This window comes from Sander lucioperca, chromosome 5 (genome assembly GCF_008315115.2).
Source record: "Sander lucioperca isolate FBNREF2018 chromosome 5, SLUC_FBN_1.2, whole genome shotgun sequence".
Classification (NCBI taxonomy): domain Eukaryota; kingdom Metazoa; phylum Chordata; class Actinopteri; order Perciformes; family Percidae; genus Sander; species Sander lucioperca.
Window position 1 is genome coordinate 202,501 of NC_050177.1, and position 25,000 is coordinate 227,500.

The 25,000-nt window shown below is 41.5% G+C and overlaps 1 protein-coding gene and 1 long non-coding RNA gene across 5 annotated transcripts in view; one reads left to right on the forward strand and one right to left on the reverse strand.

Moving 5' to 3' along the window:
• Positions 1-25,000, reverse strand: part of myo7aa (myosin VIIAa) — a 91,308-nt gene that overhangs the window by 25,391 nt on the left and 40,917 nt on the right. For all 4 annotated transcript variants that reach the window (XM_036000995.1, XM_036000994.1, XM_031304039.2 and 1 more), the window contains 16 exons: positions 20,346-20,483; positions 14,877-15,035; positions 14,079-14,171; positions 9,287-9,381; positions 9,030-9,114; positions 8,599-8,817; positions 7,971-8,078; positions 6,250-6,459; positions 5,654-5,860; positions 4,690-4,866; positions 3,668-3,757; positions 3,445-3,572; positions 2,840-2,966; positions 2,389-2,508; positions 502-675; positions 87-314 (listed from right to left, as the gene is read on the reverse strand). In XM_036000995.1, coding sequence (XP_035856888.1) covers positions 87-314; positions 502-675; positions 2,389-2,508; positions 2,840-2,966; positions 3,445-3,572; positions 3,668-3,757; positions 4,690-4,866; positions 5,654-5,860; positions 6,250-6,459; positions 7,971-8,078; positions 8,599-8,817; positions 9,030-9,114; positions 9,287-9,381; positions 14,079-14,171; positions 14,877-15,035; positions 20,346-20,483 — 2,358 coding nt within the window. The remainder of the gene's footprint in view (positions 1-86; positions 315-501; positions 676-2,388; positions 2,509-2,839; positions 2,967-3,444; positions 3,573-3,667; positions 3,758-4,689; positions 4,867-5,653; positions 5,861-6,249; positions 6,460-7,970; positions 8,079-8,598; positions 8,818-9,029; positions 9,115-9,286; positions 9,382-14,078; positions 14,172-14,876; positions 15,036-20,345; positions 20,484-25,000) is intronic.
• LOC116053121 lies at positions 979-24,122 on the forward strand. Its single transcript, XR_004105747.2, has 3 exons — positions 979-991; positions 13,293-13,302; positions 24,007-24,122. It is a non-coding gene; the product is annotated as an uncharacterized LOC116053121 (long non-coding RNA).

A 25,000-nucleotide genomic window follows, 5' to 3' on the forward strand; every position in this document is an offset into this window, starting at 1 on the left:
TCAAACTGAGAAGACAAGACAGCGAATACGCATATTCCCAAAATGTCAAACTATTCGTTTAAAATAAACAGCAAAGAAAAGCTCACCCTGTCGCAGCGGTACTCTCCAAACTTGACGCCCCTGACGGTTTGTTGGTAGATGAGGTTGGTGGCGACCTGGTCGTCAGCAGGTAAGTGCCAGGGCGTGAAGATCTCCTTCCTGAAGAACAGCCTCCAGGGGGCGTTCCTCTCCTGGGCGCCCTGCTCCTTCGCGTATTGCTCGCACTGCGACACGGCGTCCATTACATGGTCGTTCCCACTGCCTAAAGAGGAGACCTGCAGGAGGAGAAGAATGTTATAGCTATATCTGCCACTACAAACAATAATTTGATTTAGTTTCACTAGTGCTAAATATTTTAACTGCCAGTGTTAATGTCTGCACTTCTTAACTCAGGGCGTGTGTGCGTGCGTGTGTGTGTGTGTGTGTGTGTGTGTGTGTGTGTGTGTGTGTGTGTGTGCCAACCTTGTCAAACAGTGCAATGTAGAGTGAGAACCCGAAGCGGTCCCGCAGATTGATTTTGTCGGACAGAGCGCTGCAGAGCTCGTTGGCTGTGGTGGCGGAGTCCGTCAGCAGTGTTTTGGTCGTGCCGTCCATGAACGTTACCGGCAACATGATTGGCTTTTTCGACTTGGTGGCCTGGATAACAGATTTCAGAACTTTAGCCCAGTTGGATCCAAATGAAAAACCAAATCACTTCAAAGCCTCGCTTTAACACTACATCAGTGACCTCCTGACAGTTTACTCAGATCACTGAGGTCTGCTCACACTGTCACACTAACTGTTCCTCCGTCCAGGACTAAGTCATCATTATTTTACTATATTTGACCTCTCCCAAAATATTGTGTTTATTTACTGTTCATTTCTATTCATTTAAAGTAATTTTACTGTTTGCTATGTTTTTGATTTCTTGCATCTGTCTCTTGTGTATTTTTCATCTTTTGTAAAGAAACTTGTTGTAGCCAGCATATAAGACATACAGCATACCGGGACGGTATCGTACCATGAAAATCTCATATCGTTGCAACCCTACTAAACACAACATGAATCACTCTTCTTGGTGGCCGGGTTAGCTCAGTTGGTAGAGCAGGTGCACATATATAGAGGTGTATGCCTCGACGCAGAAGGTCCAGGGTTTGAGTCCGACCTGGACGATTTCCTTCATGTCTTCCCCCTCTCTCTCCCCTTTCATATCTAGCTGTCCTTTCCATTAAAGGAACACGCCGACTTATTGGGACTTTAGCTTATTCACCGTAACCCCCAGAGTAAGACAAGTCGATACATACCCTTCTCATCTCTGTGCGTGTTGTAACGCTGTCTGACGGTTCCACCGGTAGCTTAGCCTAGCCCAGATCCTGGAGGTAACTGGTTCCAACTAGCCTACTGCTCCCAATAAGTGACAAAATAACGCCAACATGTTCCTATTTACATGTTGTGATTTGTAGAGTCACAGCGTGTACAAAAAACAACGTAACATGAGACACAGCCATCTTCTAACCGTAAACAAACTGGGAACTATATTCTCAGAAGGCAAAGCACTGCTACTTCTGCTACTTGGGCGGAGTGATTTGCTTTGCAGAAGCCTTTCTGAGAATATAGTTCCCAGTTTATATACGGTTAGAAGATGGCTGTGTCTCATGTGACCTTGTTATTTGTACACGCTGTGACTCTACAAATCACAACATGTAAATAGGAACACGTTGGCATTATTTTGTCACTTATGCGGAGCAGTAGGCTAGTTGGAACCAGTTATCTGTAGGTTCTGTGCTAAGCTAAGCTACCGGTGGAACCGTCAGACAGCGTTACAACACGCACGGACACGAGAAGGGTATGTATGGACTTGTCTAACTCTGGGGGTTACGGTGAATAAGCTAAAGTCCCAATAAGTCGGCGTGTTCCTTTAAAGGCTGAAATGCCCAAAACAAATCTTAAAAAAACAACAACATGAATCGTTCTTTTTTATATGAAATTCAACCATCTGTACATACAATATAGCATGGGTTTGGTCCCATTATTGAAAGCCATAAAATCAACTGTTGCTGTAACCAGCCAAAATGTCATGCGCACAACATTTGTTTTGTGTATGCGAGACAGGCATTCCAAGCTTATCGCCATTGATTGGAGAGCTGTACACTGGATATATCTACAACTATAAACAGGATTACAATTATGTAACGTCCAGTGTGGGTATCTATGAACACTGTGATGATTTATAATACTCAAGCATTCAGGGATAAAGACTGAACAATTTTGAGCATGGACTGATAATTTCAAACAAAAAAGCCTTACAACAAACTTGACAAATTTCCATATTTATTTTCCTAAATCAATTCAATTTGTGTGTGTTTGCACCTGCAGTTCCAGCCAGGACGGAGGTTGTGTTCTCGTCCCGTTGACAAATGTTCGTCTCAGTCTCTCTTCACAGTACGGAGCGTAACCCGGCGGCCCGCTGTTGATGAAGTTCCTCAGGTACTGTAGGCAAAAATACAAAACAAAAAAAAAAAAGGTGTAAATTCCACATATACAAAAAACAAAACAAAAATGCCCGAGGTAGCATCAAGAGGGCAACATCAGAAAAAAAAGTTTTTACTATGATTTACAGATAATTGATGGGGGATCAGGTTGCATGCCAAATGATCTCGCTTTCTCACAGAAAAACAAATACATTCAATGAGTTCCTCCTGCTGTAACTCTAAATGTAAAGGAAACTAACAAACCAACGGTGGAAACATATACGTTTTAAGATGTCTTCCTTCAGTGTATTCAAATCAAAAAGATCATAAAAAAAAAGAAATGTCCTGACCTTGACAAACTTGTCCGAAGGGGCGAAGCAGCCGACACACAGAGAGATGAGGATCCAGCCGCGAGCATGAGAACTCTTAGACGGGTTCTGACTCAGCTGTTTACAGATCTGACAGTAGATCTCATCCCTAACACACACACACACACACACACACACAACACACACACACACACACACACACACACACGGTAAGATTATATTAAGGTAAGGTATCACTATACTTACATATATACAGAGACAAGTACATAAGCAGACACTTGTGTGAAACTGACAAGTAAAGAAAGAGCAGATGCATGGAACGTGATTACAAATCGACAACTTGTCTCATCGTGTCAGAAGCTGTGTGCTCTCCTTTCTCTCTGCACTGCAGCCATCTACAACCCAAACAGGCCAATCCTAACCAACTTCAGGGATCCTGAGCTCTCTCTTAAATTTAAGTTGAAGTCCGCGGGAAGGAGTACAAATGAAAGATTTTGATTAACAGGCTTTCACATCTTTTCCAGACATATTTGTGTGTGTGTGTGTGTGTGTGTGTGTGTGTGTGTGTGTGTGTGTGTGTGTGTGTGTGTGTGTGTGTGTGTGTGTGTGTGTGTGTCTGTGTTTACCTCAGTGCTGGTCTCAGGATCCCGTTGCCGATGATGAAGTGGAGTTTCTCCAGGTTGGATGTTGGTCGGTCCTCCAGCATGCTGTTGCCGTGCAGACCGTACTCACCATCGTTAAGACGCTTGGTAACCTGAAACAAATCAAAATTGAACTTTTCTACTTCTGTAACCATCAGAAAGGTATTTTTTTTATAATCCCCCATGTTTCTCGCTCTCTGCCTCTTACCTCCTCAGTAATCTTGGATTTCTTCTTCAGGGTGAGGGACACCAGTTTGTGTCGGACGCTGTTTTTCTTGTGGCTGTCAGCGGGAGGCATCTGAAGGCAGAACGAGACAGGAAACAGCTGATGGACATAGAAAGATGCTCCTGCACAACACTGTGACTCTAGGACTGAAGTCCAGGACCCAACCGAGGTCCAGTAAATGGACAAAATGTTCCAACACCTGAACAACTGCTTACATTTGACTTTAATGTAATTTCAAGGAAATATGGATTCTGGTATATTACAAGCAAATGGGCTTGTCTAACAGGATTAAATCAAAATGACTTTAGTTGGATGAATTTAAAAAGTGGATTAAATCTTCACAGTCTCCAAAATCACTATCATTAAACTGCTCAAATTCAAAGTATTAGAGTATGGATCAATAACAGGTCCCAAAACAAGGTGGAGATTAGTTGAGCTACTAGAAAACAATGGGATAAAGACATTAATATAGATTTTAACCACAGATTAATAAAACTGAAAATACAGCGAAAGTCTGGAGAAAAATAAAATAAAATGCTGAATATAGATAAAGAATTTGTCAAATTAAGAAAAATAACTAAAGAACCATGCTTTCAAAATAATTGAAACATATTTGAGCAGTTATTCAATGAAAAAATGAATATTTTCTTTGGAGGAACTGCATTTTTTAGATATCTCCAGGTTAGAAACTATTTACACAATCTTGAAAGTTGAGAGGAAAGTTGATAAATGACCTGCATTTAATTAAAAGCATTTATAAAATTTTAGATTAGGGACAAGATGATAAAGTACTGTGGATGAAAGTTAATCTCATGTCAGAGTTACTCCACTTGTTATGGGAGGGAAACATGGCTGATGAACTAACAGCAACATATTACGGAGCAGCTCCAGTTCATCATTTATAAACTAACTAACTAACTAAATATATATATATATATATATATATATATATATATATATATATATATAAATAATGACGGGCTCCCACCTCTGCTCTTCCTTACCTCCCCCTCCCCCTGCAGCGCCTGCAGCTCTCTCTTGTAGGTCTTTTTTCCCAGCGTCTCGTAGATTTTGGTCATGACGGGAATCTTCTCGCTTCCGTCGCTGATGGCCGTGTGGTACTTGGGTTCCGGCAGATCTCCCATGAACCTCAGCACTGTGATCCACACCGCCAGAGCAGCCTGGGCCGGGACATGGGAGATACATTTATTAATTTTTTTAAGTTTATCAGGTGGAACGGTATCTACATAAATTTATATTTTGCTTGTTGCATCTATTGGTGGAGAGGATGGACAACAAATGTCACTGCTCTTCAATGGTATTGGTACCTACTGTAATGTTTCCAGTGGTGGAATGTAACTAAGTACATTTACTTGAGTACCAATTTACCCCCTTCCTGTCCAGTGAAAACAAAAAAAAAATGTAAAATATAATTTTTCTGATAAACTGAAAGCTGAAGTGGTACTTTTTCACCACCCTGTCAGAAATAGGGGTACAGTAGGAGTCCATTTCTGTCCCACAAGGCACAATCTGCACTAATGTACCCCCAAGGCAACTGTTTTCAGTGCCAAAAAGGTACATACAGTTTGTTCCCAAGGGTACAACAGCTGTAGAGAGGATGCTGCCCCAGTGACAAGCCGTTGTACCCCTAAAGGTACACATTTAGCACATTATTTATATTATTTTATGAATATTATCTAACTGGAAGAAATATAAACTATAATTATATTAAAATGCATTGTTACAAAGCTGAAAATTTGATTCCTTTTAATATTTTTGTTTGTTTGTTCCGTTTGTTTGTATTTTCAGAGCAGAAAAAGACATTTTTAAACTCTCACATATTTCATTATGAACAACCAAAAAGTTGCCAGCCAGACATAGACATCTTTCAGAGAGACAAGCAACAATCTGCACAGCTGTGTAAAACTGGTTAGACTGTTGTGGGGTCAGAGGTCAAAGGTGACCTACCAGCTGGTCTCCCTCGTCGTCGTGGAACAGCAGAGGCTGTTTGAGAGGCCGCCGGACGTAGCTGTGTGTGGTGGTGCCCTGGAAGTAGGTGGCGGCATACTTGGCGAACTTGTACTCCGATAGATCCTCCTCTTCATCGTCCTCAGGCAGAGGAAGAGCCTCGTCCAGATCCTCCACCTCCAGCTCCTGATGGGTCCGCTCCAGGTCCTGCAGAGGAGAAAGGGCTTAATGTGAAAAACTTCAAACTGAAACTAAGTTTTTGGAGAGATTCTTCTCCAATTCATGAGACAAAACTCTGACCTCTTTGGAGATTTAAAATCCTCTCAGACAATGTCAAAATAAAGTTATGGTCCAGTTATTACAATTCATACTCACCCAAACTATTTACATGCCATTCAAACATACAGTCTTCCACTTTCTAATAACTGACATTTCTTTCCCCGTTTCATATGTATCAATAACTGTAAAAAGACTTTTGTATATAAATGTGCCGACTATATGATTTGTGAGTTGAGTGGATTTGGTTGCTCTAAAATCAAAGAGAGAATAGTTCATTTTATCTTCTACGGTTAGAGGAAAACCTTTCGTCTGCTCACCTCAAAGCCGGCAGGGGCTTGTCCCTCCTGGCCCGGAAAAGAGGCCGTCGTCCCCAGGAAGCCGAACATTTTGTCCACCATGTCGGAGTCGTTGACGGGCTCCAAGCGGGCCTTCTCCATCTGCTCCACCATCTCCTTCTTCCTCCGAGCTTCCTCTTTCTCCTTCTTCTCCTGCTCGGCGTCCTCTTTGGCCAGCTGGGCCAGACGCTCCTAGAAAATACAACATATCACATTTGTTTTGAAATAATAGTGTAATAACAATAATACTATCTGCAAATAAACCTGGCTTCTACACTTTATTTGACATGTTGGGCCACTTGGTTCCCTCTGCTGGAACAGTTTACAGCACATAGCAGGAGGAGGGCGCTGAAGTTTTCAAAAGCTAACAATCAGTTTGTGTTAGAAAAATTATGCTTAGAACGGTTTTGCTTTAGTTTCTTTGTTAAACCATTTGCATCCAAACTGCTGTTTTAGTATTTCTGTCTTTCATGTGTTAATCATGAAAGATGAGTGACCTTTCAAGGAGCACAGGATGCATTCCTGAGGGAAGAGCGCATAATGTGGAGGAGATCCTGGGCCTGACCAGAGATAGAAGAAAAGCTACTGATTGCATGAACCGAATAACTAACTTGACTCGCAACTCCTTTAAAAAGCCACTGTTGTGAACACTCTTCAGTCATTTTTCTGTACTTGCGCTGAGGTGCTGGAAAACTGACTCTACTTGCAAGTAAAAACGAACTTTGAGAGAACTCCAGTGATTTTGTCCATTCTTTGATAAATAATTATCCTAACAGTTTGGTCACATGCACATAAGAAAGCAGGTTAATCTGATATATATATATATATATATATATATATATATATATATATATATATATGTATATCTGATATATATATATATATATATACACACATATGACGAACAAAGACATTAAAATGTCTTGTAGGTAAAACACAAGACCTGACATGATGGCTGTTATAAGACTTTCTGTACTACAGAATACTGTACTGCTACTGGGGAGAGGAGTGGATAATGTATTTCTCATAGTCGTAGGTAAGGTGTGTTGAAGAAAAAAATCCTTACTAATGTTTAGTATTTATCAAAAATATGTAAAGATAAAAAAAGCAGGAACCACAAGCACATGTTACTTACCTGGTTTCTTGAGTGCATGTGAACGTACTGAATAAGATCAGGGGAATATTCTTCAAGATATCCTGAACCCCTAGGGTTCTCCAAGTTCAATTTAAAGAACTTTTTAATACCATTTAGAATAAATGTAATGCCAACTTCACGACCATACTGGCAAAAGTATGAAGGATGTAATGGAAAATATGTCTGCATTTTAAGCCCAGCTTGAAATATTTTCAGCACAAACAGCTTTGGGCCTCACGGTCATTACCTGGAATAGGTTTAAACCACTCGTATTTTGGATTCTGTCTAAAATGACACATGCCTATTCTGAGGTGATGAGCTAACGCTTGTTAGCAGCAAGGTGCGAGAGGTTTTGTTTTCTTCTCGGACAACTGACTGATTCACGTCAGAGAGTAAAGCAGAAGCGTAAACTGTACCTGTACAGTCGTATAACCTTCAAGTCACACCAAACGGAGTTAATTGTAACGTTAAAACATTTTAAATAAGGTATTACAATTCATTTTCAGATGATACATAAACTGAGGTTTTGAATATGTCTTTAAATGTCAGATCTGGGTTGTACTCGCACCTGGTGTTTGCGTTCTGCCTCGGCCTTCGCTCTCTTCGCAGACATCTGATTTCTCAGTTTGGTCTCTTCAGCCAGACGCAGCTTCTCTGCCTCCAGACGCCTGCGGTACTGAAGGGACAGAGAAAGGGATCCACTGTTAGAAAAGAATGACTAGTTACCAAAAAAAAAAAAACTGAGGCTCAATCCCAGTGGGCTGTTTGTCTTGTTAACATCTCAGTTACAAAGAAACTCCTGCACACTGTCTAACTAAATTTAACAGCTGGCAATGTTTAGGGACTAGACCTTCATCAGGCAAATGGTATAAGATACTCAGAAGCCATCTTTTGTAGGAGGTGGCTGTGGGTCTGCACCAATCACATTCTCCACATGAAATAAGGCATAAATACATAACATCTGTTCACGATACGTGTGTGTGTGTGCGTGTGTTAGGGATGAGATCTACTGTCAGATCTGTAAACAGCTGAGTCAGAACCCATCTAAGAGTTCTCACGCTTTTGTGTGTGTGTGTGTGTGTGTGTGTGTGTGTGTGTGTGTGTGTGTGTGTGTGTGTGTGTGTGTGCGTGTGCGTGTGCGTGTGCGTGTGCGTGTGTGTGCTGTGTGCTGTGTGTGTGTTTGTGTTTGTGTTTACCTCTCCCTTCAGCCTTTTGTACAGCCGGCGAGCGATCATGCCTCTGGTGTAGGCCTGGATGGTGATGACAGCCCACAGCCGGTGTCTGAACGCCCGGCGCACCAAGTAGCCCCGACAGCGACCCTGGAAGCCTGTGATTCGCTGACGGGCCACGTGATACGACGCACACAACTTCCTGGAACGAACAAGAGCCTGGAGGCGAGAGAAGCCCGCTCGCATCTGAAGCGACGCAAACAAAAACGAGAGGAAAAAAGAACGATTTATTTTCAACCTTTTCTGATGATAATGAAATTACTTCAATTGAGCTGCTTTGTAAATCACAATCATGCTGACATAATCAAGATCAAGATCTTTGACCTGAACGTTCATCTGCACTTTTCTATAATTTATTGTGTTGTGTATATGTGAGATAACACAGAGGTGCTCCTCACAGCTCCATAGTTCTTCCTACAGTGATACCCTCTCCACGTCTTCTGGATCAACACGGCCGACTTCCTCATCTTCAGGAAGTTTGACCTGATGACAGGAAATTGAAAATCAGAAATTACTTTTGTTTGAATGTTTCATGTCACAATACTGTATCACCAAGAAAGAAAACTGCATTTAGCAAAAGCTGATCAATGCTTTTAGAGAGTGACATGAGAGACTGGGTCTGGACTGGAACTGGAATTAAGTTTTTAAAGCCTACCGGTCCTTGAAACCTCGAACCACCTTCTGGATGAGGATGACCTTGTCCGTGATGGCCTTGTCTCTCTCGATCTCCAGCAGCATGTCGTGGTGATCCTGCACAGCAGGAGAGAGACCTCATAAATAACCTAATTATACAGAAACGCAATGCTCAAACGTTTGATATATTTTAGATGGCTAAAAAGTGTAGACAACCAAAAAAAACACAGCAAAAGCAATGATTAATACCGATTATCCAACAACTATTTTCAAAAATACTGTGCTTCTGTTTTACATTTCATTTAGACAAACTGGAATTTATTAATATTGTAATAATAATTTAAAATAACTGCAATAACAGACAGCTGCCTAATTAGATAACTAGACAAATAGCTGACAACTAACAAGACTAAAGGCTGTTTTATGCTTCTGCGTCAACTCCACGCCGTAGCTCCTTGCATCGCGGTGCATTTCACCGTCATAACGCTAGGGGGCGGTAAGTCTGAGGTTATTTGCGAGGTGTCTGCCAGCCAGCTTATGTTATGTTAGCAAGCAAACTTTAGCACAAAAGCCCACAAAGTACTGGTTGCTGGCGAAGTGCTAACGTTACTGACATATAGACACTTTACAAACAGATAACCCCGTCACTGTAACCAAAATGTCTGAGTTTATTTGCGAAGCTTATGTCAGTGAACTAGCATGTTGCTACTCCCCACAGCAGGCTGCTTGAAACATAGACTATCAACACACAGGACAAGTTGACCAATCAGTCCTTGCGGTTACACATTTTTGGAGGTGCACGTCGAGCTATGGCGGAGGGGGGTTCGCGGTGACGCAGAGGGGTCTGCGGGGGTACGCCTTCAATTCGACGCAGAAGCATAAATCAGCCTTTGTCTCCAGACATGCTTGCAGCTCTTTGAGGCTTTGAGCTCAATGCTAACTTCAGAATGCTAACAAGCTTACAATTACAATGCTAACATGCAGATTTGTCTATGGTATAACCAAGTTCATGATCTAGGGTTTAGCATTTTAGCATGCTAGCATTTGCTAATCAGCACTAAACACAGCATACAGTTGAGGCATTCTCATTAGTTTTGCAGGTATTTGGTCTTAAAGTATTGCACAAATTGAAAAGCTGACCTGCTGGTGGTGCTAGAGGAAAAGTCAGGGGATCACCAGAGTCATTAGGCTTCACCCTCTGGAAACTACTGTGACCTTGCTGATTTGCTTGTCATTCTGACGTCAGGACACAGTGAACACAAAGCTACAGCTACAGCACTTTCCCCTCCCATCTTTAATCTGACAGCCTTCCCGTTTGCTAACACAACACTTAAAAGAGCATAAACGTCTTCTATCTCTTCCTCCTGTGATCTGTCCATCCGTCCTGTCAGGGGAAGTGTGGGTAGTGCCCTGCCTTCACCCCCCAGCACTTTCTACTTCCTGTTCTGCTTCCTGTCCAGCCGAGCAGTGAGGCGTGATAGAGAATAGCCTTAAATCCAGAAGAGCCAAGAGATTTGTGTGAAAATACACCTGACTAATATTGATAGTTGTGCCCGCTCTATTCATTAGACCCGTTAAGAAAGGCGAGGTTCTCCAACAGCTCTTATTGTGCTGTGGCTATTTGTAGATTGATTTGTTGAAGAAGTCCCGCACACTGTCCATTACGCATGCAAATTCTCTGTTCTTCTCTCTGCAAATATTTCACAACGTTTCGCTCACACAGACCTTCCTCATGTTCACCTGAGGAAGGTCTGTGTGACCGAAACGTTCTTCAACAAGTGTTGCTGTTAACCTTTGCATTTTCAGACGCACCTGCCCCAGAAAAGAGGTGTGCAAAAGCGCTTTTGAATCGAATATTTGCAGAATGATGCAATCCATCACTCACAATCGCTTCATCAGGATATAAACGAAACCAGTGGAAAGACAATGTTTCGACAGGGGGCGCTGCACAGTACACCCCACCCTGTGAAAACAAACTGCTGAGCCTAAATCATCATCATCAGCTGATGTTGTCATTTAAGCTCCAGGGAAAGAAGTGACCGTGTCACTGTAGCAACAAGCTAACGACCAGATGTCCTCACTGGGAGGGAAACCAAAACATATTCACACATATCCAGTACAAATACTCATATATAAGGTTAAAAACACATAGAAACATACACACTCCTGATGGGAACTAAAACTCGTCATTTTCTCACACACTCACACTCTCACACACACACACACACACACACACACACACACACACACACACACACACACACACACACACACACACACACACACACACACACACACACACACACACACTCTCACACACACACACACACACACACACACACACACACACACACTCACACACACACACACACACACTCACACTCTCACACACACACACACACACACACACACACACACACACACACACACACACACACACAGACACACACACACACACAGAGAGCAGGAAACCAGAATGCACAGTCTTTCCTGTCAGCAGACATTTGAACTGGAAACAATCACACCAGAGCCTCACTACTGGGACGAACTGGTTCATAAACAAGGTCTTCCTTTGTATAACGTGTTGCTCAGAGAAACAACAGGGCTTGACATTAACTTTTTGAGGCACTTGTCCTTTGGACAAGTACATTTACGTTTCACTTGTCCATGCACAAAAGTCACTTGTCCGGGTAAAGATTTATCATTTTATAAAAAAGAAATTATTAGCATCACTAATGACATTGGCTAACTCAATTTTGGAAGGCTATCCTCAGAATTTGCAAGTTAGCTTAACTTATACTATATCTAAAATAATTTTGTAGACATAACAATGGATTTTGCCACTAAATGTTGGTGTTGAAGGTCCCATAGCATGAAAATGTCACTTTATGAGTTTTTTTTTACCATTAATATGCGTTCACCCAGCCTGCCTATGGTCCCCCAGTGGCTAGAAATGGCGATAGGTGTAAACCGAGCCCTGGGTGTCCTGCTCTGCCTTTGAGAAAATGAAAGCTCAGATGGGCCGATCTGGAAACTTGCTCCTAATGAGGTCATAAGGAGCAAGGTTACCTCCCCTTTCTCTGCTTTGCCCACCCAGAGAATTTGGCCCGCCCATGAGAGAGAGAGAGAGAGAGAGAGAGAGAGACATTGTGAAAGCTCATTGTGGGACTGGCTCTAGTGGCTGTAATTCTGCACCAAGGCTGAATTTCGGGAAAGAGACTTCAGATACAGTATTAGGGGACCACTAAGGTCTATATAAAAGAGACTTCAGATACAGTATTAGGGGACCACTAAGGTCTATATAAAAGAGACTTCAGATACAGTATTAGGGGACCACTAAGGTCTATATAAAAGAGACTTCAGATACAGTATTAGGGGACCACTAAGGTCTATATAAAAGAGACTTCAGATACAGTATTAGGGGACCACTAAGGCCTATATAAAAGCATCCAAAGAGCACCATGTCATAGGAACTTTAACTTTTTTTTTTTCTTCTACAATTTCACTTTCTACCCAGCAGAGGCTGATTTACCAAGGGATTTAAAAGGTGTAGCTACTTTACAGTTCAATATTAGCTGATATTTAACTACGTACATTTAACCGATACAAATGCTGCTAATGCTTGCTAGGTATACAGCTGCCGAAGCTAGCTAGCTAACGTCATTTACTTGTCAGCCAAGTTGGGTTCAGACGCCGCAGAACATTACTCCTCCTTCATAACGCACCCAGTCGAATTCATCTCTCCAGCTGTTATACTGTTTACTAATCTGATATCATTTTAAAAGGCTAACTGAGAAAACATTGGAGAACCCTTTTGCAGTTATGTAAGCACATAATGTAATCTGAAAACTGCTGCCCTGGTTAAAAAAACAATGCAACTGATCTCAGCTGGTATTCTGTCTTTAATGGAGTGGAATGGACATTTCTAAGTGACCCCAAACGTGTGACGGGTAGCGTATGTATGTATACTTTTTATTCTAAGATGATCTTTTCTAGGCATTTTTACTTTGATTGGACAGTTGATGTAGAGACATTCAGGTAACAGGAGGAGGAGGATATGACACATTTTACAAAAAAGTACCACGCTGATATTTAAGTGCGGATGTTGCAGTTATGCGATGCGTGTCTTAACCACCGGAACGCCCCGTGTGATTTTATAATTTGGCCTCACAAGATGCATACTTCTGATATTGATCGAATACCAGTAGTCATGACAACAAAGATCTATTTGCTGGTGTTAGTGTCATGAACGACAGCCTTGAAGTTGCTCGATGGTATTTTAAGCCCCCAACGTCTCCTTCCAGGCAGCGCTGCGATTGTTGACTTCAAGGCACCTTAACCCTAACGTTAACCTTAACCATTGCCTAATCGACTTCAAGGCAGCGCTGCGACCGTTGACTTCAAGGCACCTAACCCTAACCTTAACCCTAACCATTGCCTAATCGACTTCAAGGCACCTAACCCTAACCTTAACCATTGTCTAATCCTAGTGCCGAGACAGTGGGGGCTTAAAACACAGATAAACCTTGAAGTCTGATGAAGTGTCTGTCACAAAGGCTGTGTGAAAGATTGACTCATTCTTCAACTGATAATGGTGATACTAATATAATAAAGTTTATTTTGAAAAAAGGTCGGATTTGGATATAATTAATAATTTATGAAGCACAATTGAGGGGGAATAGAAATGTAAAAACACTACTACTAGATGACTGATATTTATAAAAGCAAAAACAAACATTTTCCCCAGGTTGCACCCAAATATCTTATTGTTTCATCACTGTAATTGAGTAAACTGCTCTTTAATGCAGGAGTACCTTGAGGAAGATCTTGGTCTTTCCCATCTGCCAGTCATCGTCTCTGCCGAGCACCGCCTCGGCAATCCTCTGACAGGTTCCCCTCAGGTCCTCCTGATCGGCGACAGACACAACAACAGAACCAAAGAGAGATCAGTATGTGGTGGGTGGAAACATTTACTTGTACACACACACAATTCAACTGGGGACATGGCTTTTGTCCCAAATTGGACAAGCTATCCTCAAATAACTGTTCTTTTTAGTCTGAAACGTTTTCACAAAGGTAGCCTAAGTCAGGAACACACACACACACACACACACACACACACACACACACACACACACACACACACACACACACACACACACACACACACACACACAAAGATAGTGCATTTCACTATCTTTGTGGGGACCCGTCATTGACATAATGCATTCCCTAGCCCCTTACCCTAACCTTAACCATCACAACTAAATGCCTAACCTTAACCCTTACCCTCACCCTAACCATAACCTAATTCTAACCCTAATCCTAAAACCAAGTCTTAACCCTCAAACAGCCCTTTAAAGTTGTGGGGTCCAGCATTTTGGGCCCCACAAGGCTGTCCGGTCCCCACAAGTATACTTTATTCCCGGTTTTTGAACCCCATGAATATAGTTAGACAAGAACACGCACGCACGCACGCACGCACACGCACACACACACACACACACACACACACACACACACACACACACACACACACACACACACACGCACGCACGCACGCACACACACACACACACACACACACACACACACACACAGTTCCACTCTACCTGTTTGTACGCCGGTTTGACTCCAGGCATGAGCACCCGGTAGCGGTCGACAAACTCCACAAAGGTGTAGCGGATGGGATATCCTGCGCGGCGGATTCGAATGGTCTCCATCATACCCGAGTACCTCAGCTGACGCACGCACAGCTCCCTGTCAAACAACTACAGACACACACACTGTGACAGGAAGGGGGAGTTTACTGACCTCCAAAGTCAGGTGATACTCCAGGGGTTGTCTCAAAATGGAAGGGACTACAGATGAAAATTTGCTTTTTTTCCCCCCAACTCTGCCACATTTACATTTTGAGTTGTGTAAACAAAAAATGTCAATTGATGTGCATTGTCCCTTTTAAATATACAAATAAATAAATTTTAAAAAACACACACAGCTTCGCCTGATAAAGGCTAAAAGTCATCATCTCAAACTCCTTGTTAGAGATGTTTAAATTAAAAGTCAGAAGTAGGGCTGCAAGATATGAGATAAACATGCAATATGCAAAAACATTGTTGAATATTGCGACAACGATATTACATGGGATAAATATATATTAAAGTGTACTCAGTTGCTGCTTTCAGTATTCTGCACAAATACAAACTTGTTGAATTAAAAAGCTGAAAGAAAACATTATTTTTATTAAACAAATTGAACGATGAACTAAACACAAAAAGGCACCATTAAAAGAAGAATGATAGTTACATTTTAAAGAGCAGTTTTATCTAGGGGTGTGCAAAGATATCGATTCACATTCGTATCGCGATTCAAGCTCTACCGATTCAAAATCGATTCATATTTTTTTTTATTTAAAAATATAAAATATTTTGAATATTATATTTTTTATTATTGTACGTCTACTGCGATCACATGGGAAAAGTGACTACCGTATTTTCCGGACTATAAGTCGCACTTTTTTTCATACTTTGGCTGGTCCTGCGACTTATAGTCAGGTGCGACTTATATATCAAAATATATATAATTTAACATGTTTTTAAATGTTATTTAATACTGAAAACATTACCATCTACAGCCGCGAGAGGCGCTCTAGGCTTGTGACAACTATATGCTGCTCCTAAAGACAACTGAGAAAGAAAAGAAAATCTTATTCTGCAGATTACAAACTGCAGGTAGTAAAATACGCAGCCGAAAACGGTAATCGAGCAGCACAAAGAAAGTTTGGAGTGAGAGAGAAACTTGCGAGGGACTGGCGAAAAGGTGACTCTTACTGCAATGAAGACAACAAAGAAAGCTAATCGGCTAATCGCGGGCTGAAAGCAAGATGGCCAGAGCTGGAGGAACGAGTCGACAGATGGGTGCTTGAACAGCGTCCTGCTGGGAGAGGCTCGTCAACGCTGCAGTTACGTCTCCACGCCCTGGTAGTTGTTCTGTGTGCTACTGTGTAGTTGAATAACTGTTAATGTGTTACGTTAACATACCGAACACCTACCGTATGCAGCCCCTTGTTCTGTGTGCTGTTGTGTAGTTGAATAACTTGCCTTTCCTGTTCTTGGTCTTGGATATTGTGAAATAAATTTCTAAATAAATGCGACTTATAGTCCAATGCGACTTATATATGTTTTTTTCCTCTTCATGACGCATTTTTTGACTGATGCGACTTATACTCCGGAGCGACTTATAGTCCGGAAAATACGGTACATTTACATACTGTGAATACTTGGGGCGACCTCTAGCTCAGTGGTTCCCAACCTTTTTTCCTTGGCGCCCCCCCTACTTATGTCTAAGAAAAGCTGAGCCCCCCCTCCGAAACCGAAGTTGAGGTAACTTTCCCTTACTTTCTTTTTTGACACAGAGGAGTTATCAGCACTTTTACGTTTCTCCGCCATGTTTCGTTCATAAAATAGTGATGCCGTGGCGGCAGGAAAAACGAGGATGATAGCAGCTAGGAGCTAGCAGCTAGCAGCTGACCTGATGACAGCAGGGTCCCAGGTTAAGAGGTCCCGGAGGTTGTTTTTTTTTACCTCAACCTCAAACCAGATAAAGACTCGCGCCCCCCCTGTGATCTTTGCCGCCCCCCTTAGGGGTCCCCGGACCCCAGGTTGGGAACCACTGCTCTAGCTCACCCAGTAAGAGCGTGTGCCCCATGTTGGCTGAGTCCTGCAGCGGCGCAGGTTCGAGTCGGACCTGCTGCCCTTTGCTGCGTGTCATCCCCCATCTCTCTCCCCCTTTCATGCCTATCCACTTGTCTCTATGTAATAAAGGGAAAAGCCCCAAAAAATAATCTTTAAAAAAACATACTGTGAATAGTTTTTTTAATCGAAAATCGATTTTGAATCGAATCTTGAGCCGATATCGAATCGTGACATTTTCTGAATCGTGCACCTCTAGTTTTATACTTTCTTTCAAGTTATTTCAAACTATCCCTCAGTGTCTTTCGCGATAGTTAATACTGCACTGACGTCAACTAAACTATTTACTGTTCACCGCTAGTCAGAACTTGTAAGTTATTCTGAATGACTGGGTGTAACTTCCTTTATTTTTCATTTTTAATATTTATTGTCATGTGTCTTTGTACTGATTGACTTGGAAGGTCTTCACACGTTTTGATAAAGCTGAACAACATGATCAACAGACTCCACGGGGGTTTTAAAGGTGCTGTAGGTAGGATTGTGAAGATCCAGGACTTAGCCAAACAATTTGAACATCAACAACTTCTCAGTCCCTCCCCCCTTTCTGCTAAAGCCCAAAACGGTCTCATAAGCCCCTCCCCCCACAAGGGAGAATGAATGTGTGTGCATCTGAACAGTTAGACACACACCCTGGCCCTGATTGGTGCATCTGAACAGGGAGCTGTGGATTTTTAAATCTCACTACAGGCTGTAGGTGGTGCCAGAGGAGCTGGATTTTTTTAAATGACCTGCTTCCTGTAGTTCTACTGGAACATAGGGTCAGTTTCAGCAAATATGACAGAAAGTTAGTTTTATAAGTCTTACCTACTGCACCTTTAATGCCTGTTTCAACTGAATTTGTAGTTTGTTGACAGAAGAAGGCAGAACAGTGTTCACAGAAGTTATTGGTGAGAAATATTGTTTGTGGATGCGCATTTGTCTATTATTTAACACCATTTATTTCATTGTTTATTTAGATAGGGACAGTGCATATTAATGGACATCAGTACAAGTACACAATGTAAATATGAGTTAGCACCATTGCTAATGTTCATCTATTGTCCCTAGGCAGATACATAAAAAGAGAAAACATAAACACAGTAACAAGCATGCAACACCCTCATAGTTTGAGAGGCAAGACAAACACTGACAACAACAGTCCAGACCAAATACAACAGAACATGTGACTTTCACACATAGTGAAATGTGTGAAGCAGTTAAAAGTGAGTGCAGCTTTGGTTTTCTAGAAGCCAGAATTTTAAATGAGTTTTAAAATTGATGCACGTGGGACGGTCCCTTATTGTGTGGGGGGAAACAGGCTATTCCAATATTTATTTCCCTTTACTGACAAAACAGTTTGTCCAAATGTGGTGCGCCTAAAGACACACCAACCCAACAGCCGACCGTCGGCAGAAAAGCCAGTCGGACTGATCAGTCGGCTCCCCGAGGTCCAAAAAGTGCCTCAGAACACACTGAAGAGACGCCGACTTGAGCGTACGTTCTGCGCGTGCATGAGATGTAATACGTCTCCATAACAGCAGGCAGCGCTAATCTGTATTGTCGCCCAAAAAATGAAAACCGGCAGCTGATTGGATGAACGCGTCACGTGGGTCTGGCTGCTCCCGCATTTTTCAACCGGGCATAATGTCGGCTTCGTTCAGAATACAATCTCATATTGTACTAAAATAGTTCACCGAAACGTGTTTCTGGAAATATTTTAAGCGAGAAATAGGCCGTGCGGTTGCTGAATCTGTCTTCATTTCAGATCGACAAAAGGCCAGTTTAAAAGATTTTCGTCAGATTTTGAGAGGTGTTCGTGACGCTCATCCCGCTCATCATTTCCGGGCTAGCTCTCCACCAATCAGATTGGTCGTTGAGTCCGACTGCCTGCCCTCCGACCCAGCAAGTCAGGTCGGCCAAAATGAAGGCCAACATGTTGTGACGGCTCCTCCGACGGACGACGGCACGGAACACACCGAACAGACTCGAGTCACCGACCTCGCCAGACGGTCCGACGGCCGATAATCGGGTTGGTGTGTCAGCGCCTTAAAAGGTATGACACAGTCCCCTTTGGCGGAGGCCCTAGTACCACCACACCACTCTCAAGTCATTCAGTGGGGGAGGGGCACGCTGATGTATGTACAGCCTTACCCCTTCAACCTTTCAACGTTTTTGACGCCTTTTTTTCACCGTTTGATTTTTCTTTTTCCAACATTTTAAATTTTAAAATTTTTCTTCTACACATTTTCAGCGCTTATTTCCACGTCCAATATTTTCTGATATAAAACAAAAATTTAAAACGGGTCAATGTGACCCGAAGTCAACACAAGCAGGCATTTGATTAATCAAAGAGAAAAGTCTGAAAGGTAAAACATATCCAAACCGGACAGTATTTATTCCAATAGTGTATTTTTCTCATTTTTTAACGTAAAAATAAAAAGCATGTTAAACTTTTATTTGTCTTTATTCTTTTTTTGTCATTTATTTGTATTTATTCTGTAATATTATAATAACTGACAACCTCCCCCAGCTACAAATAACTTATAAATAAAACGTTTGAGTAGACACTGCTGCCTCTTACTAATTTTGCACAGATTTTCAATTTTAAATGAATACCACTAACTTAAACAATATGGAAGAAAATTGGCTCCCCTGCCACCCGCACCTGAGTTCTGTTGTTCTTATATTAAAAGTTTAAAACGGTAAAGCAATGTAATATACTTAATATGTCATACAATTGTAAAATTCAATATGCTTTTCCAATAAAAGATAAATAAAAAAAAAAAAAAAAAAAAAAAAAAAAACGTTTGACTTTATCTTGTGCAGCCTTGTAAATTAATATAAATATATTTTCCTACATTTTGTGACACTGCAGCCTGAATTACAAACAGATTAACCATCTACAGTATCTGCAATTTAACAGGACGACATTTAACATGTGGAGGAAATAATTTTAAAAAAACACCTGACGAAAAACAGCTTTAACACAAACGTGTTCAAGCGTTTGCCTCGAAATATGAATTAATAACAGACACGTCTACCTGCTTTATAACTGCTGCATTCAACCTAACGTGACCCTCCTCTAAAGTGGAGTTGTCACTGTGCATAAAGTTTATTAGTGTTTACATTATTTTGTCTTCCCTACATAATTTCTAGCATCATTTTTAACACAATTACGAAGTGAACTTGCTGAGAAACGTTTTGCTGGCCAGCGGCTGCAGACAGTCGACTGGTAACCAACCAAGTGGTTTTATTTCTTTTGCACTGCTTGTCAACTTAATCAATATGACATTATAACAACGACTTCCCCATCCCTCATGTTCCGTTAGTATTCAGAGGGCGGACACTCACCATGGGTTTCTTGTATTCATTGGGTTTGATGCAGCGAACGAAGAAAGGCTGACAGACGCTCAGAGTTCTCATCAGCAGCTCCAGAGATCTTTTAAACTGGCTGCTCAGAGTGGGCGAACGCTTCCTGGTCTCCGCCCCCTGAACACACACACACACACACACACACACACACACACACACACACACACACACACACACGCACACACACACACACACACACGCACACACACACACACACACACACAGACACACACACACACACACACAGACACACACACACACAGACACACACACACACACACACAGACACAGACACACACACACACACACACACACAGACACACAGACAGACAGACACACACACACACAGACACAGACACACACACACACAGACACACACACACACACACACACAGACACACAGACAGACAGACACACACACACACACACACACACACACACAGACACACACACACACACACACACAAACAGACACACACACAGACACACACAGACACACACACACACACACACACACACACAGACACACACACACACAGACACACACACACACAGACACACACACACACACACACACACACACACACACACAGACACACACACACACACACACACACACACAGACACACACACACACACACACACACACACAGACAGACACACACACAAACAGACACACACACACACACACACACACAGACACACACAGACACACACACACACACACACACACACACACACACACACACAGACACACACACACACACACAGACACACACACACACAGTGAGACAGCGTAGAAAGTGTCACAGTCAGAAACAATGAGGACTCCTTTCTCTCTTCCTGAGCTCTGACACTAACCGTTTCCCTCTTTCTGTCTCTAAATAGAAAAGTCTCTGTCTCGCTGACATCGCAGGTTCACAGATAAATGCCAAGCTATGTCAAGAGGGTGGAGCTGCAATTACTGGACGATTAATCAATTCCCCAGTAACGATTCTTAATCCAACAACTACAAACATAAGCTGGTTACAACTTCTCAAATGTGAGGATTTGATGGGTTTTTTTTTCCCCAAAGATGACAGTGAGCTGAATATGTTTGCAACAAGCTCTTACAAACTAAACTGAACGATTGATTAATCCAGGATATAACGGGCAGAATAATCAATAATCAAAATAAATGAGTTGCAGCCAGCAGTGATGTAAAAGTACTAATACCACACTGTGAAAATACTACAGTACAAGTCCTGCATTCAAAACCTTACTTACATAAAGCATTGAGTATTATCAGCTAAATGTAAAAGTGTTTTCCTGTTATATCTGATGTTTCTGGATTAATATCCCTGCTGCATTAATGTGTATGTTGCATTTTACTGCTGTAGGTGTTTAAGGTTGTGCTCATTTTAACTCCTTTATATACTGTTGGGTAGTTTAATCTGCAGCAATGCATCATATTCTATAAGATCATCATATGTTGGTCAACTGTGATTCAACTTTTCATGGTGTCAGAAAAACAGGATGTATTTTCCAGCTGATTAAAGGCTTTTAAAAGACTTTATTTTAAGAAGGAGGAGAGGTTTCTCAACACGTAAAGGAAGACTTCATCCTTCAGTTGATCACAAACATTCATCATCAACACATCTGGAGATACGTGGTTTTCACTGGACAGGAAGGGGAGGAAACACTGTAACTACAGCTGTCAGACAAATTCAGTGGAGTAGAAACTACAATATTTACCTCTGAGATGTAGTGGAGTAACGTTACAAGTATAAAGTAGCATTAAAAAATGGAAATACTCTTGTAAAGTACAAGTACCTCGACATATTTGAGTAGCTACAAATATACTTTGTTACAGTCCACCAGAGCAGCTGCTAATTTAACATGATTTACCATCTTTCTTTATCCAAAATATCTGCTATGGGAGACCAAATATCATCAGCAGGTTCAAGAAGACATTGTAGAATTTAAATCACATTGTTAAAGTTTAAACGTTTAAGAAAAATACATTGAACTTTTAGGAAATCTGCTGATCTTACCGAGAAGTGTAGCTAATCTTCTCTCAGCTGCTCTCAGCACAACGATAACCTCGCGACGTGCTTAGCTTAGTTTAGCTTAGCTTAGCTTAGCACAAACACTGACAGGGTAAACAGCTAGCCTTGCTCCATCAAAGCTGTATTTTACACGCTAAAAACACAAGCAATTTGGTTTAGTGAGTACCGTAGTTAACTTGAGTTCTGAAGCTATTTACGCCAGAAACCCGCTAGCTTGCTCCCTAAAACCTCTCCTCAAAGTTCAAGGTGCTGTTGTTAACATTTCATCTGATTCTGTTACCGGGGTAACTTAGCTCGCCTTAACCGTGACCTAACTTTGGCTAACGTTAAAGGGAATTTGTTAACTAGCTAGCTAGCTAGCTAGATATCTACCCAGCTAACTAACTAACTAACTAACTAACATTGTAAACAAACATCAAGTCTACAGCGTGATTAGAGTAGCTCAACCAAGTTAGCAAACTTATTAAACCGCCGCAGTTTGCCGATTGTTTTATTTTGAAAGATGTCGCCGGAAATGTTTGTATGTTTTTGTGTCTGTCTTTACACTAGATAAGCTGACGGAAACGTGTTTACTGCCCTCCAGTGGTCACTGTGAGGAACTGCAACGCAATAAATTCCTGTTGTTGTTGTTGTTGTTGTTGTTGTTGTTGTTGTTAATATTAACAAAGTGCCCAAGTCACTGTTAGTGTAATTATTACAAGTAACACATGTATTAGTAAAATACGTATTTAAAAAGCTGTCTGGAGATTATACTACAATCACGAGTACATACTGCCCTCTTGTGATCAAAGTAAAGAAGTGCATCAATGTGATACGTCAAGTTAGATACGCTAACGTGACAACATTACTCACACTTCCGGTTAGTGCCTTCAAAACAAAACAGTCAGAAATGATCATGTAATTATTCTCTTGTAGCGAACTGATAAATCATTTTCATATCGTAATTTATTTTTCGTATTCGCAGTTTGAAAGAATTTAACTTTCAAATTTTGAAAATGTCCGAGTTTTTGAGGTGAAAATATTTTATGATTAAGTTAAAATGTCTGCCAGACAATTTTCGAGGTAAGTTTCCTGCTTGTTGGTTGTTTATGTTTGTTGGCACTATGTCCGTCTTGCTTATTATCGGTATGAAAAAGACAGGTGTCCTCATACTTATTCTTTGAAACATAAAAAACTATTGTTATTCACGTTTTCACACCGTTGCAGTTGTCATTGTAACCGGGGTAATCAACGGTCGACTGCTGACATAAAAAAAGGCTAAAACTAACGTTACAGCTCGACTCTGTTTATTTATGTAAATTAATCGTGGCTCTTGTATTACTACATTTTCACGGTTTCAGACCGACATTTTAATATAAAACGATCAATCGTCTAGCTCCAAAAGATAACAAACACAATCATTTAATCATTCATTACGGTTTGTTTCAGTACGGTCACGGGTTTAGTTTGAAAGGACTGACCGGAAGTGTTATCCTTGTTAACATGTCTAACTTTACAGATCACATTGCTGTAGTTACTCACTGTGGCCACTAGAGGGCAGTAAACACTCATGATTTTAAGGTGAGCTCCACGCCTGAAAACTGTTGACACAGTTTTTACCAGTCCTTCCAAAAAAATGGGGAGTTTTTTTGTGATTGTTGCGGGAAACAAATTCTTGGTTATGCGGCACGTTTTCTTAAAAAATGCGATGGAATATGCGGGATATTTATGCAATTTTATGCGGAACTTGCAAAAACTGCGGTTTCATCGTGGCTTCATCGCGGGGTTTGCAGCTTTTCGATGATGTTCACGTCGCGTAATTACGTCACTTCATAACGTTCCCATGGCAACAGGGGAAAATGGCTGCTCTTGTGTGAAGTAAACGCAACATTTTTCAACTTTCTGCTAAAATATATGTGTGACTTTTTTGCAACGAAAATGCGGGGATTATGAAATCATGCAAGCCCCGCATATGTTGCGCGGAAATCGGCAATTTATGCGGCGAAAGTGCGGCGTATTTGAAAAAATGCGTCCCCCGCATAAATATGCAGACTTTGGCTGATTATGCATTGAATTATGAGATCACATAATCACGTTTTTCTGGAGGGACTGGTTTAACAATAATGACGCTACTGGAGTTACTTTAAATTCTTACACTAATAACAATAATACTAATAATAATTATTATTATTACAGTTGGGGTGGCAGTAGCTCTGTAGGGAGGTTGGGTTGGGAACCGGTGGGTCGCTGGTTCAAGTCCCCATACGGACCAAAGTATGGTGGTGGACTGGTAGCTGGAGAGGTGCCAGTTCACCTCCTGGACCATGCCAAGGTGCTCTTGAGCAAGGCACCGAACCCCCAACTGCTCGGGGCGCCTGTCCATCAACAGCTGCAGCCCCCTCCCTCTGACGTCTCTCCATTAGTGCGTGTAGAGGTCCTGAGCATGTGTGTGTGTGTCAGGCCTGTGTGTAGTGTGTATTAACAACATAGTGAAAACACTGTAATTTCCTTTGTGGGATTAATGAAGTCGAAATTATTATTATTATGTATAATAATAATAATTAGGTGTACATATTTTTGTTTATGATGAAATTATCCACAGAATTG